General features: G+C 54.2%; 2 protein-coding genes across 3 annotated transcripts; both read right to left on the bottom strand.

Moving 5' to 3' along the window:
• Positions 1 to 1,270: 1,270 nt before the first annotated feature.
• TEKTIP1 (tektin bundle interacting protein 1) lies at positions 1,271 to 2,503 on the bottom strand. Its single transcript, XM_065747318.1, is given in 5 exon segments — positions 1,271 to 1,383; positions 1,386 to 1,454; positions 1,540 to 1,611; positions 1,813 to 2,003; positions 2,499 to 2,503. Coding segments are annotated over 5 exon segments (450 nt in total).
• A 921-nt stretch (positions 2,504 to 3,424) lies between these two features.
• LOC136055507 (fizzy-related protein homolog) lies at positions 3,425 to 11,298 on the bottom strand. Of its 2 annotated transcripts, none has more exons than XM_065747294.1 (13): positions 11,185 to 11,298; positions 10,118 to 10,243; positions 9,830 to 9,893; positions 9,289 to 9,416; positions 8,757 to 8,839; positions 8,171 to 8,354; positions 7,934 to 7,999; positions 7,445 to 7,547; positions 6,696 to 6,880; positions 5,657 to 5,890; positions 5,473 to 5,577; positions 4,735 to 4,827; positions 3,425 to 3,825 (listed from the first exon to the last, which is right to left on the bottom strand). In XM_065747294.1, the coding sequence occupies exons 1-13, from the start codon at positions 11,251 to 11,253 to the stop codon at positions 3,757 to 3,759; spliced, it is 1,509 nt and encodes a 502-aa protein (XP_065603366.1). In that variant the 5' UTR covers positions 11,254 to 11,298; the 3' UTR covers positions 3,425 to 3,756. The 2 variants fall into 2 exon arrangements, with proteins under 2 accessions (XP_065603366.1, XP_065603368.1); XM_065747296.1 differs by lacking the exon at positions 3,425 to 3,825 and adding an exon at positions 4,001 to 4,063.
• Positions 11,299 to 11,748: the final 450 nt, after the last annotated feature.

Genomic DNA, 11,748 nt, shown 5'->3' with positions numbered 1-11,748 from the left:
CAGGCAGCACTTATTTCTTCCTTTCACCTTTTCACCGTGCTGCTTCATAAAGATGAGAGCCACGCCTGCTCCCACGGAAGCAGAAAACAAGTACAAAGTCTTCAGCAGCACAGGAAGCCACGGGCTGGGAAACACAGGCAGCGTCAGGACACAGCGCACGCACTGCGGGGTCACTGCTGTGCCATCCCTCGCCTGTGGGTCAACAGGCAAGCTCTGCACCTCATCAGCAGGAAGGCTCCTAACAGGCTCACCTATTACGAAGGCAAAATAAACAACGGAGGCCACAGGAAAACAAAACAAAACAACAAACACTCTCCGGTTTTAGAGACGCAATAATTAACGGAGGTACTTTGAGAGCGTTTGTGCAGCTCCTCCTCCTCTGGCTGCTACACAGGCTCCATTAAAGCGCTGAGGGCTGCAGTACAGCCCAGCCTCAGCTGCACGTACACACACAGCTCCTGAACAACAATCACTGTCGCTGTTTCACAGTTCTCTCACCAGAGAGCACATCACAACAACCTCGGCTGCCATTCAGCCCCGAGATACAAGGGAGCTGTCTCACAGCCGCAGAGCCGCTCTGCGGGGCTGGCTAAGTCATCGCAACGAAGCAACAGAGGACAACTACCTGCTTCGGGCAGGCCAGACCGATGCTACACACCGCACCCAGGGGACACTGCGCCGGCCGTTACTGAGCGTCACAACGCGGGGAGCGCAGAACACGCGGGAGTTCCACGTGCGAATGCTCAGAGCGCCAACGGTCTGCAGCCCCACAGAGCTCTGCTCGCGGAGCCGCAGGATGATTTCTGAACTCTCCCGCCAAAACTCAGCCGCAAACCGCCATGTTTGGACCGCAGAGGAGGGGCGCAGTGCCGCTAACAGGTCCGACGGACCTCAGAGCACGGGGTAGGAGCGGGGCACAACGCAGGAGCGGGACACAACACGGCGGCAGCTCCCGCCCGGCCCCTCCCCGGCCCGCCCCCCTCCGGGGCCCACATCTCCGGGGAAAACGGGCGCCCGCAGTCAGCCCCAGGGACTCGACCCCCGCAGGCCGTGGGGCTCCGTCCCACTCCCCCTACTCTTCATGCCTGTGAGCTCATTGCACGAGCACCAATCTGAGGGCAAAGCAGACTTACGGGGGCAGATGGAGCCAGGCCCCCACCCTCGGACTGCGTAGGGCAGCCCCCCCAGGGGTGCAGGCGCAGGGAGGCCCAGCTATTTTTATTAATAAAGAGCTGATGTGGTGCTACCAGCGCTGCACGGGACATCTGTGTTAGAGGGCCCCCCCAGCACAGCAGCAGCTGGAGCAGTGCCCTCCCTGAGGGGCTGAGGGCTGGTGCTGGAGGAGGCTCCAGTTGCAGACATCGTGGGTGCTGGAGGGGGGCAGCAGAGGGACAGCAAAGGGACGTACCCCGGGCTGCCCTCCCATGCCCCACTGCTCTGGCTGCGGGTGGCCGCTGCAGAGCAGAAGGAAAACAGTGGGGGGGGGGGGGGGGGGGCTCAGCCGGACACACTGCCACCTCCCCTCCCCCAGGCTCTTACCGTACTCCTTGCCCAGGATGGGACGTTCCCGCCACAGGAAGGATCCCCAGCACGGGCTGAGTCCCGTAGGCGCTGGTCATAGACTTGGGAGGGAAAAGCAGGCTGCAGAGCTGGGGCAGGCAGCAAGACAGCCCCGCTCCCCCCACCAACCCACCCCCATCCTTCTCCCACGGAGGAGCCCCGCAGCCTCCCCCTCCCCAGCACTGTGCTTTCCCTTCCCACTCTATGACCCCCACAGCCCAGCTCCATACCCAGGGGCAGTGTGGGTCCCGCTCAGGAGCGGTTTGTGCTGCCAGGCAGTGCCATGACTAAGGCTGCACCCGCTGTCCTCCACCCCATGGCGGCTCGGCTCTGTCCGCCAGCTCTGCCCCACTGCATCCTGGCCCACGGGGGTCATCTTCCAGCGCAGCATCTGCCTCAGCATGGGGGCACAGCACGGCCCCCACAGCGTCACACACTGCTCACTGCGGGCAGGAGGGGACAGCGGCGTGTGTGGCAGCCACAGGGCTCAGCCCCAGGGTCCCACCACAGCCTCGGTTTGTCGGTTTCAAGAGTGGCACCCAGGCTCTGTGCAGCTGTAGATGCATGGGAGCTGGAATCAGCACCGACAGCGGCAACAGGAGGGGGTGGGGGGAGGGCACCTCTGCCACACAGCACGGCACTGGGACCTCTCCACCAGTACAGCCAGCACAGAGCAGCAGCAATCACCGCCGTGGAGCAAGGCTGCACCCCCCCCCCCCCAGGAACAGCAAAACGAGAGCACCCGAGCAGTGTAAATTCACTTGTTTAATGCCAGTTAGAACGCTTTACATGGAAAATTACAACCCAATACCTCCCCCTCCCCCCTCCCCACCCCATCTGATGCCGTATATGTAACAATGCCACACACTCACACACTGGCACAGACACTCAGCACTGCTCCCTGCTCACACAGCACAGCTGATGGAGGCTCTGCTCACCTCATGAACACGGCACAGCAGCAGAGTGAACACAGCCCCACGCTCACCCCAGGGCCGCCTCAGCACCCGCAGCCCCCAGCCCGTGCCAGGTCGGATTCGTGACCACCCATCACCTCAGTGCTCCCCCACGTTTAACAGTGCCAAAAAAACAAGCCAAAAAAAAAAGGAGAAATTCAGGACTTCAGCCCAACCCCAAATCGTGTCCCGTGCTCCTGCTGTGAGAACAGAGTGGTTGTGCCCATGATGGGTTTATGGGAATAACACCCAAGTGATATTCGAGGGCGGGGGGGCTGCTGGATGTCACGGAGCTCACGGCTGTGCGCTATGGGGCGGGCGGCAGCGCTGCCCCACGGCCTGCTGCTTTCAGCAAAAGGAGCACTGCCTCCACACAGAGCAGGTCAAGGTCTATAGACACGGCCAGGAAAATCCAGAGGACAGGGAACAGCACACACCCCCAGTGTGGGAGAGAGGGCAGGGCGGGAGCGCAGCACTGGCACACGGTGAGACAACGGGCTGCTGCAAGCAATGGCTTCTCAACTGAAAAGCAACGTGTCCACGTGAGCACTGCAGCGCATCCCACGGCACTCACCACGCAGCTCTGGGCATGCCAGCTTCAACAACAGGCAAATCAACAGGTCCCTGGCATCCACGTGGAGATTAAAAAACAGAAAGGCAAACACAGGGCAACAATTCCTCTTCACTGCAGAAAGAGAACCCCACTCACCCCTTCCTTCCAGCCCGAAGAGGCCTCTGAAATAAACCAGATCCCACAGGAGTGGTTTTGTTTCTCAAGCACATCGCAACTGCTTTTGTCCTCAGGAAGGCTCCAGAGCAGCCAACCCAGCCTGGTGCAAACAGCACCGCAGGGGGCTCAGCGTGCACGCTGCTCTCCTTTTGCTTTTAAAGCCATTGCTGTCTCGTGTTTTGTTTCTTTTTTTTTTCCTCTTTCCCCTCTCTGTTAAATAAAGGATTGACCTAAGACAAGTTTAAGTCGCTCTGACTGCGCTCCCCCTGAGCTGGAGCCTCTTCAAAGCCTCCTCTCGAGTGTGAAGGCCAAAGATGTTATGTCTGGAGGCGGCTGGTAAGGCCTGAACTCAACTGCCTCAGGGAGCGAGGCACTGCGGGACCTGCTTGGTTCAGAAGAAATAAGCAGCTCTCCGGTGTAAGGGGGATCCCAGGCTCTGAACAGTGCCTTTAGATAGCAGAGAGGCTCAGCCAGGGGTACTGCCCCACAGGGGCAGGGATACTCTCATCTCTCCTAAGAGCAGACAGCACAGCAGTTGGGATGGCCTTGGTCCGGTCTCAGTGGTCCACGTAAACGCATTTTCTCCAGTAAAAAAGAAAAACAAGCGTTGGGGGGTGCCGGTTTGAACTCTTCTCTTCACTTGCACCCCTTCACAACGAACGAATCCATAAACCTGTGGGCTCTGTCCTCCCCTCCCCCCCCCCGGCTGCTCCTGGGCTCCCATGCACACCAAAGCAGTGGTTTCATCCTGGTATGTTGGGCCACAGCACGTGGGGGTTTACCGTATCCTGGTGAAGAGGTTCAGAACGGATACGGACTCCTAAAACAAAAGGAGAAGCTTCAGTGAGCACTACACAAAGCCGTGTTGTGGTGCCATCCCTACTTAAAAACACCAAACAGACACCAAGCTGGTGAGCTACCTCAGGGCACAACATTCAAAGTCCAAAACCATAAACGTTCCCACGTGTTTTTTCCCCCCCAACCCCCACAGCCGATAACAAGGAGCATGGCAGGCAGGCATGCCATCCCCACGTTGTGGGCCAAACCCAGAGGTCGCAGAGCCATCCCCACAGACCCCTCCTCAGGAGCTCAGCACAACCAGAACAGCTCCCTGAGCGCTGGGCATGGCACGCTGCTAGCAGCAGTACCCCCCATGCCACTGCTTTCAGCAAATAAGGAGCTGAAGGATAATAAACCATGAGGACACTGTCAGCTGACAGCACCACGCCAGCAGGGATGGACAGCGGTGGGCTCGAGGTGAGCACAGCAGTTCCGGGAAGGCCGGGAGAATGACGCCTTGTCACGCTACCTTGGGTGTGCAGAGCCAACCTTTTATTGCGTCTCATGACTGCAAAGCCTCTTTATACCGCAGCCAAGTTTAACTCTTAATTGCAACCATCCCTCAATCTGCAGGGTAGGGTTAATGGACCTAGGGGCGAGGCTGAAGAAGAGAGCAAACAGCCTCGAGTCCCACAGCGCACGCACCCTTACCTTTGTGGAGCGAGTCTTACTGAAGACGTTCCAGAACCGCAAGGTTTCATCTCCAGCTCCTGTAACTATGGCCTCCCCGTCAGGGGACATCGCCTACGGCCAAGAGAGCAACCCTGAGCACCCAGCACATCGCTGAGGTTGAAAACAAACCCTCATGGGAATGCACGACAGAGATTCGCCTCGCCTCCCCCGTGCCACTCATAACTGGGGCTATTCCTCCGCGGATTCTACACGTGTGTCAAGGCAGGAAGCGTGACAGAGCTGGCAAACGCCACTCATTAGTCACCTGGGCTGGAATCCACCTCGCACAACAGTACCAGCACTATTTATCACCTGCCAGGACTCAGCCGAAAGCCTCACGTACTGTAAGCAGGCAGGTAGGAGATCTGGGCGGATTAACCACGCCAGGTGCTCTGATACAGAACCAGGAAGGCTGAAGGCACCGCATTATCCCCTGCCTGCAGTCCCCAGTCTGTGACCAAGCCTCACGGGGATCCTGTGCTTCCCTCTGAAGAGCTTTGGCACGCTCTGCTGTTCATTAATAAAGCCTCCCATTTCCATAGCACTAAATCAAAGTATCCCTTGCAGGCAAAGAAATTAGACACAAAGCTTTTCTCATTGCTTGCAGGGCAAGATTCACATCTCTGCCAAGACCAGAGGCAGCTCACAGTGCCCCTGGCTCTCATCTCAGCACGAGCACTGCCACTACAGCTCCACGGCAACACAGCCACTACTTACCAGGTAGAGGACTCTGTATGAGTGCCCTGTTAGCTTGGCCACTTGAGTGAGCGAGGGGTATTTCCAGACGAGGATCTGGTTCTGTGAGTACCCATGGGTGCTCACCTGAAAGGAGAAAGAGAAACAGACGTCGTGTTTCCTAGCACGAGGCAGCTGAGCAGCGGGGGCAGCCCGCAGAACTCACCAGCTCGTTGGCGTGCTTGGACCAGGCCAGGTTGCACACCTGGGAGCCGGTGTCGATGCACTGCAGGGGCTGCCCCGTGAGCGTGTTCCAGAAGCGGATGCAGCGGTCGGCGGTGCCGCCTCCGGAGGCGAGGAGGCCGTGCTGGTGTGGGGACCAGGCGATGGCCTTCACTGCGGCCAGGTGCTCCGTGTACTGCTGCACGGGGCTCAGGCTGGAGTGGTTCCAGACGAGGAGCTGCAGGAGAGGAGAGATGTGAGCAAAGCCGCGCGTCCGCAACGCCCACAGAGCACAGTGTCACACTGGGATTGATGGGGGTGGCTGGGAAACGAGGTGGCTTCCCACCGCTCTGCTCTCTCAGCCCTGAAGGCCATCACAAGCAGCGCCGTGCCCAGCTGCAGAGCCACCGGACCACAGAAGTCCTCGGGCAAAGCCAAAGCCATCAACGAACATCAACTCAAAGCCTTTTGCCTGCGGGGCTGTACTGCTCCAACACGCAGCTAAAAACATGTTCAAATTCATCTGAAGACCTTCTGACAAGGAACACGGCACAACCATGCTGACACACGTACACTGGGTGAATTCACCACCTAGCAACCCACTCCAAGGGGCTCTGAACACTGCTTCTCTGCAACAGATGCTTCCTCCACATGGTGCTCAGCAAGCTCCAACTCGGTGCTACAGGTATCAGAACTTACACAGCTTCTAAACTCTGTTTCCTTCTGCGTGCATAAACATTATTCACTGTACACTACCTAAAACAAGTCAGGAAGTGCAGCTTAGCATTACTGAACTCAAAACTGAGTCAAGCTATAGATTAAATTAGCCAAATACAGAAGCAAAATTATATTTCCCTCTTTAATATTATTAGAGAGAGATGGCAGAGTAGAAGCTCGGCATGATTTAGTTGGACACAGCCCAGCAAGTGAAACAAAAGCCCCTCCACGGAGCAGCTTAAAGGAAAGGGGACGGGGGGAGCTGATCTTTCTCAGTGGAGATCCAGAGATGCCGAGCCCCACGTGAGCAGCACTGAGCACGGTACCTTGTTATCATTCCCCCCAGATGCCAGGAGCTGGTGGTCCGTTGACCACTTGAGGCCGCAGACCTCCTGCCTGTGGCCCTGGAGCCGCCGCTCTGACTGCAGGGGGGGGGTGCGGATGTCCCTCTGGAGGATCATTCGGTCTCGGCTGCCAGAAGACAGCTGGTCTGCATTCCAGGCCAAGGCACCTGCGACAGGGAGAGCAGAGGTGTAAGAGCATGCTCTGGGGGCCCTGCAGGCAGAGCACAGCCCCTGTTCACTAAAACAAAACACTTCAGGACCGATCCCAGCTCACAAGGCAGTAAAGCACAAAGACAGAACTCAGAACTTATCTCAGCTGCCCCAAATTCTCATCCTAACGTTCAGATTCAACAACACAGACCAAAAAAAAAACCCCAACAAGACAGACCCTGAAATAAAAGGAACTGGAAATCTCAGTGTGAAGCTGTCTGCCTGCAGGGCTGAAAGCAGAAGCGGATGGCAGTGAAAAGAAGTGTTGTAACCAAAGTGAAATGCCTCTGACATGGAGGAAACACCTGCTGCAGTAAGCACTCAAACACCACCACACCCCAGATCAGAACACCACAATTACTAGGTGGCAACATTTTCAAGGCAGCTCAGGACACAGCGGGATATAAATATCAGTTTTGGTGCCGTTTGAGTTCTGCTATTTCCAGAAGATCCTCGCAAGGAGAAAAGTAGAAAAATCAAGGAGCTAAACATGTGGGAGCCTCCGCCTCCCACCTCCTTACCAACTCTGGCCGTGTGCCCCTCCAACATAGAGAGTTTTTTTCCTGCAGCTGCATCCCAGATCTGTACAAAGCCCTTGTGAGTGCCAACAGCTACCAGAGTCCCCTGGACAAATGGAAAACCACAATTGGTAAAGCAATTGGTATCTGGAGTTCTTCCATTTTGCTTCTTCTTCCTGTTGGAGAGGGCAAGCAGCCTGCCTGCAACACGTCTGTTGTAGCACTTTATTGTTGAGAGCTGAAGAAGTGACCTGGCTCTTTCCCCCTCCCATCTCTCTTAACAAATACCTCCAACATCCCCAAATATAAGAGGTTTCTCAATGCCCCCTTATTTAGGGCAGACAGGAAAACAGATTTAACTGAGAGCACATGGGGAGTTGGGGGCAATACTGAAAAATAAACCAAAGAAGCCAAAACTGGTGAGGAAGGGCTACCCAGCTACAGTGACAGCATTTGAATTTCAGTTGTCATCACAGATAACGAGGTACTGACCCGTTCTGACCAGCCCACAGATGTCACAGAGTCTCCTTCCACAGACAGATCACACAGCCGAGTTACCTTGAAAATAACACAGTTAGCTTGGAAATACACCATTAGCTGCCTCCCAAACTAGGGACTACAAACACTGAGCCCCTCCCACAGTGTGCCCCCTTAGCTCTGACAGGCACTGTGGCTGGAAAACACCCACAGCAACGGTACGCTGCTCTGCAGACCCTGGTCTGCACTTACCTGGCTGGTGCAAGCACTCCATAGGTATACACACGTCCCGAGGCCAACGCTGAGCACATTAAGGGAGGACCAATCCACCAGGTTCAGGTAGAAGTCATCCTGCAGTTCTGGGGCATCCAGCACTTTGAAAGGAATCTTGGAGATCTTTCGAGTTGGTTTTCGGGGCGACCGTAACAGCTTCTGACTGTTGACAGACACAGAAACAACTACAGGATACCACACATCGCAGCGGGTTGCACAGTCAGACACAGCTGCTCTCGAAAGCAGATCTACATTTCTAGAGAAACAAAAAGCAGCAGTAAAATTCCTTCCAGCAGATAAAACTAGAAGGAACTGGGTTCTGCCTCTGCCAGGGAGCTAGGCAGCAAAAGGGTCAGCAGGTTGTGGACACCCAGACAAGTCTTCCTGCAGAGCTACACAGGTTGGACACCCGTAGGCATCCCTGGAGAACTTGCCTGTCTGTACTTACTACCTTTCTCAGACTTCTAAAGCCAGTCCAAGTGGCAACCTTGGTTGAATTGGAAAGAAACCTGCACTGAAAGCACTGTCCCAACCCCTCCCCTTTTTTGAGCAGGAGCACTATTACCTTTTGTTGCTGACAGGAGACAAGGAATATGGTGAGACCTCATTGCCATCAGCCGGACTGGAACGTTTTGTGCTGGGGGAATACTGCATGAAGAAAACACACCCAGTAAGAACCTCAGCATGTCCAGGAGTGACAGGATCCCTCACAACAGCTGGGCACTGCCACTGGAGCTCCAACACCCACTGTCAGTTTTTCAGTCTTCTCAGTTCCTCTCCATTCCTGATGTTCCACATGCACACAAAATTAATCTCTACCGAAGTCTGAAACCTTGATTTGGTCACTTAAAAGTTTTAGAGTAGGTAAAAAACCTCTGCTCTCACTCAGTCTCCTTGCCAGTACAGAAAGAGGGAGCACATTGCTGACTACAGGTGCTCACACTGTCTTTACAAGCTAACACATTTTACTTCTCAACAATTAACATAAGTAAAGTCACAATACTAACTCAATTTCATCAGCAGCTTTATAGAACTGTGTGCCCTGCTCCCATGACATAGACTCACCCCCTCCCTTAGTCTGAGTGCAACCAACTTACAGTGAAGAGAGACTTCTTGTCCGGAGTAGAAGGCTGCAGCCTCCTGTCCTCTGTCTGTGGGTCCTGCACTTTCTCAATCCCTGCTCCCAGGAGCTCATTCTTCAGCAGGGCAGAGTAAGCAAGGCCATCTGTGAACCCAAACAAGAGCTCAGGCAGGGCGTTCTGGAGACACAAGCAGCTCTGCAGGGACTGCCAGAACCACATATGCCCAACTTGCACACTCATGGGGCCTCTTAATAAGCCTGGGACTCCCAGTTGGAATTAAGACCAGCAGACAGCTCCTCCTCCTTCTGCCCCATCAGAAAAGTGCTTTGTGACCATAAATCACAGAACACAAACATGTCCTTGCTTCCCAGGTGCCTCACCTCAGAGCCTGCTGAGGTGACCTGGCATTCACTCCCACAAAGTGCATTTTCAAGAACATCAGCACGGCTTTTGGCACGAGCACCGACGTGCCAGCATTCTCTTGGCTCTCAAAGTCAGCATCACATGGAAATAAAAGCTGGAGCCGTGGCTGCTAGACATAGAAAGAAGGTCTCACCTTTGCCATTGTCTGATGTAGCATCCTTTGCTTTTCTGTTCTGACTTGGTGATTTTTCATTTTCCTGAAAGGGGAAAAACATGCAATCACTGTACAGAAACTTCTGTATGCAGAAAACCCATCGGAGAGCAGGCTGCCACTGTGGGGCCGAAGATGTACATTCAGAGCAAGAGAGGGTATGAGGTTGTGCTGCAGAAGATACAGGCAGCAATCCTTCTGGACAAAACAAGACTCACTGCTTCCTCAGTTCAAAGGCTTTGAGCTGTAGGAGAGGGGAGCAGAGCTTACATTGATTCTGTGGAAGTTGATGCTCCAGTTGGCCCCAGCTCTCGAGGGAATGAATCTGTCTCCATGTTTACTAGGAGATGACACTGGAGAATTGGAAGGTGTCAGGGTTCTTCTAATCTCTGCTACCTGAATTAAAGAGTGAGAGATATGAAGGAACAAACAACGATCTCAGTAGGGGGTCTGAAAAACATCAAAGAAGTCATATCAAAGCTAAACATGCCTAAGTAGAAGGGCACAGCACTTGGTTATCCCCATAACAGAACTGCTGCAGATGCTAGAGCAGGGCACCTCACCTGTGGGCACCTCACCTGTGGGCACACTTGTTTTGACAGAACCATTGACATTGGAGAGGACTCCCTGCTCACTTCTCCAACTTCTGTCAAGCTTCCCCTGACTGCAGCTCTATCCCAGGTATATCAGCACCTTGCCCCACACAGGTGTGGCCCTCAAACATGGAGGGTGCACCACCTCCCTCTCACACCACTCATCCTGCATTTCTGCTATGGCAGCATTAAGGGAGACTGTGCCAAAAGCCTTGCTAAACTCAGCGTAAACGACATTTACACCCTCCTTTCCTCCAGCAAGTGAAACCGTGCTGTCACAGAAGGCTCTCAGGAGGGCCAGGCATGATTTGTCCTCCTTCAGTTAGTGCTGGCTGCTTCCCTTGTGTCTGGAAACGCTTCCAGATGGATTTGCTTAGGGACTGAGAAACACTGAGGCTGCCTTCCCTTGCTCTCTAGTGCCCTCTTAGGCTACTTCGGTGTCCAGTCCTAAGCCTGTTTTATTTGTTAGCCCCCAACATTCACCCTCTGCATACAACTGAGGTTATTTGTAAAGGCACCCCCGTGCTACACAAAAATACCTTCACTCATTTTTGCAACGCACACTAAGCTTGTCCACACCAAAGCACTGCTCCTTGGTTACTCCTAGAACAGCTCAGCAACTCACACCTGCTCACAGCCCAACGACAGACAGGTTCCCATGTCTTTCAAAACTTGAGAGAGAGGAAACGAGAGCAGAGCATCACATCCAGGCTAAGGTCACTGGGCACAGACACTGGTACTCACACAAGGCATTGTGTTTTCATTCTGTATGTTGATTTGGCACAGGAGACGTCTCTCATAGTCCTGATCCATGCTGGAAGGATAGGGGCTGGGGAGTTCAGCAGCCTCGGGAATTGATGCTCAAAGTCCAACCAGTAATCAGCCTACTGCAAGAGACAGGGGAAGAAAATCGCCCTGAATATCCCCACTTCTCACACAGAAGCCAAGGACTGAGCACACAGCCTCTGCTTTGGCACTTCCCACGTTTCTCCCATATGTTCCTTTCAGAGGCAGCCACCAGACTGAGCAGTAATCAGCTTCCACCAAACAAAGCCAGCCACCAGGGATGGCACTGCTGCCAGCGAACATCTCAGAAGCCTTTGTCATTTCTAAATGAAGGAGCTTAGAAATACACAGTATTACAAAGCCTTAACACATCCCATACACTCATCTTTAGCTCACCTCTTACTACATATACGGACCTGTGATCTTCCACATTCATCTTTCAAGCCAGCAGGACCTCTCAAACTGAGGGCTTCCAGCTAAATGCATTTTTTCACACCATGAATAAGGGATAAGAAGCGTACA

This window comes from Cyrtonyx montezumae, unplaced genomic scaffold, assembly GCF_038088225.1.
Source record: "Cyrtonyx montezumae isolate F1298 unplaced genomic scaffold, pur_monq_1.0 scaffold_44, whole genome shotgun sequence".
Taxonomy (NCBI): Eukaryota; Metazoa; Chordata; class Aves; order Galliformes; family Odontophoridae; genus Cyrtonyx; species Cyrtonyx montezumae.
Note: the sequence above shows the minus strand (reverse complement) of the source record. Positions and strands in the feature narration are given on the sequence as shown.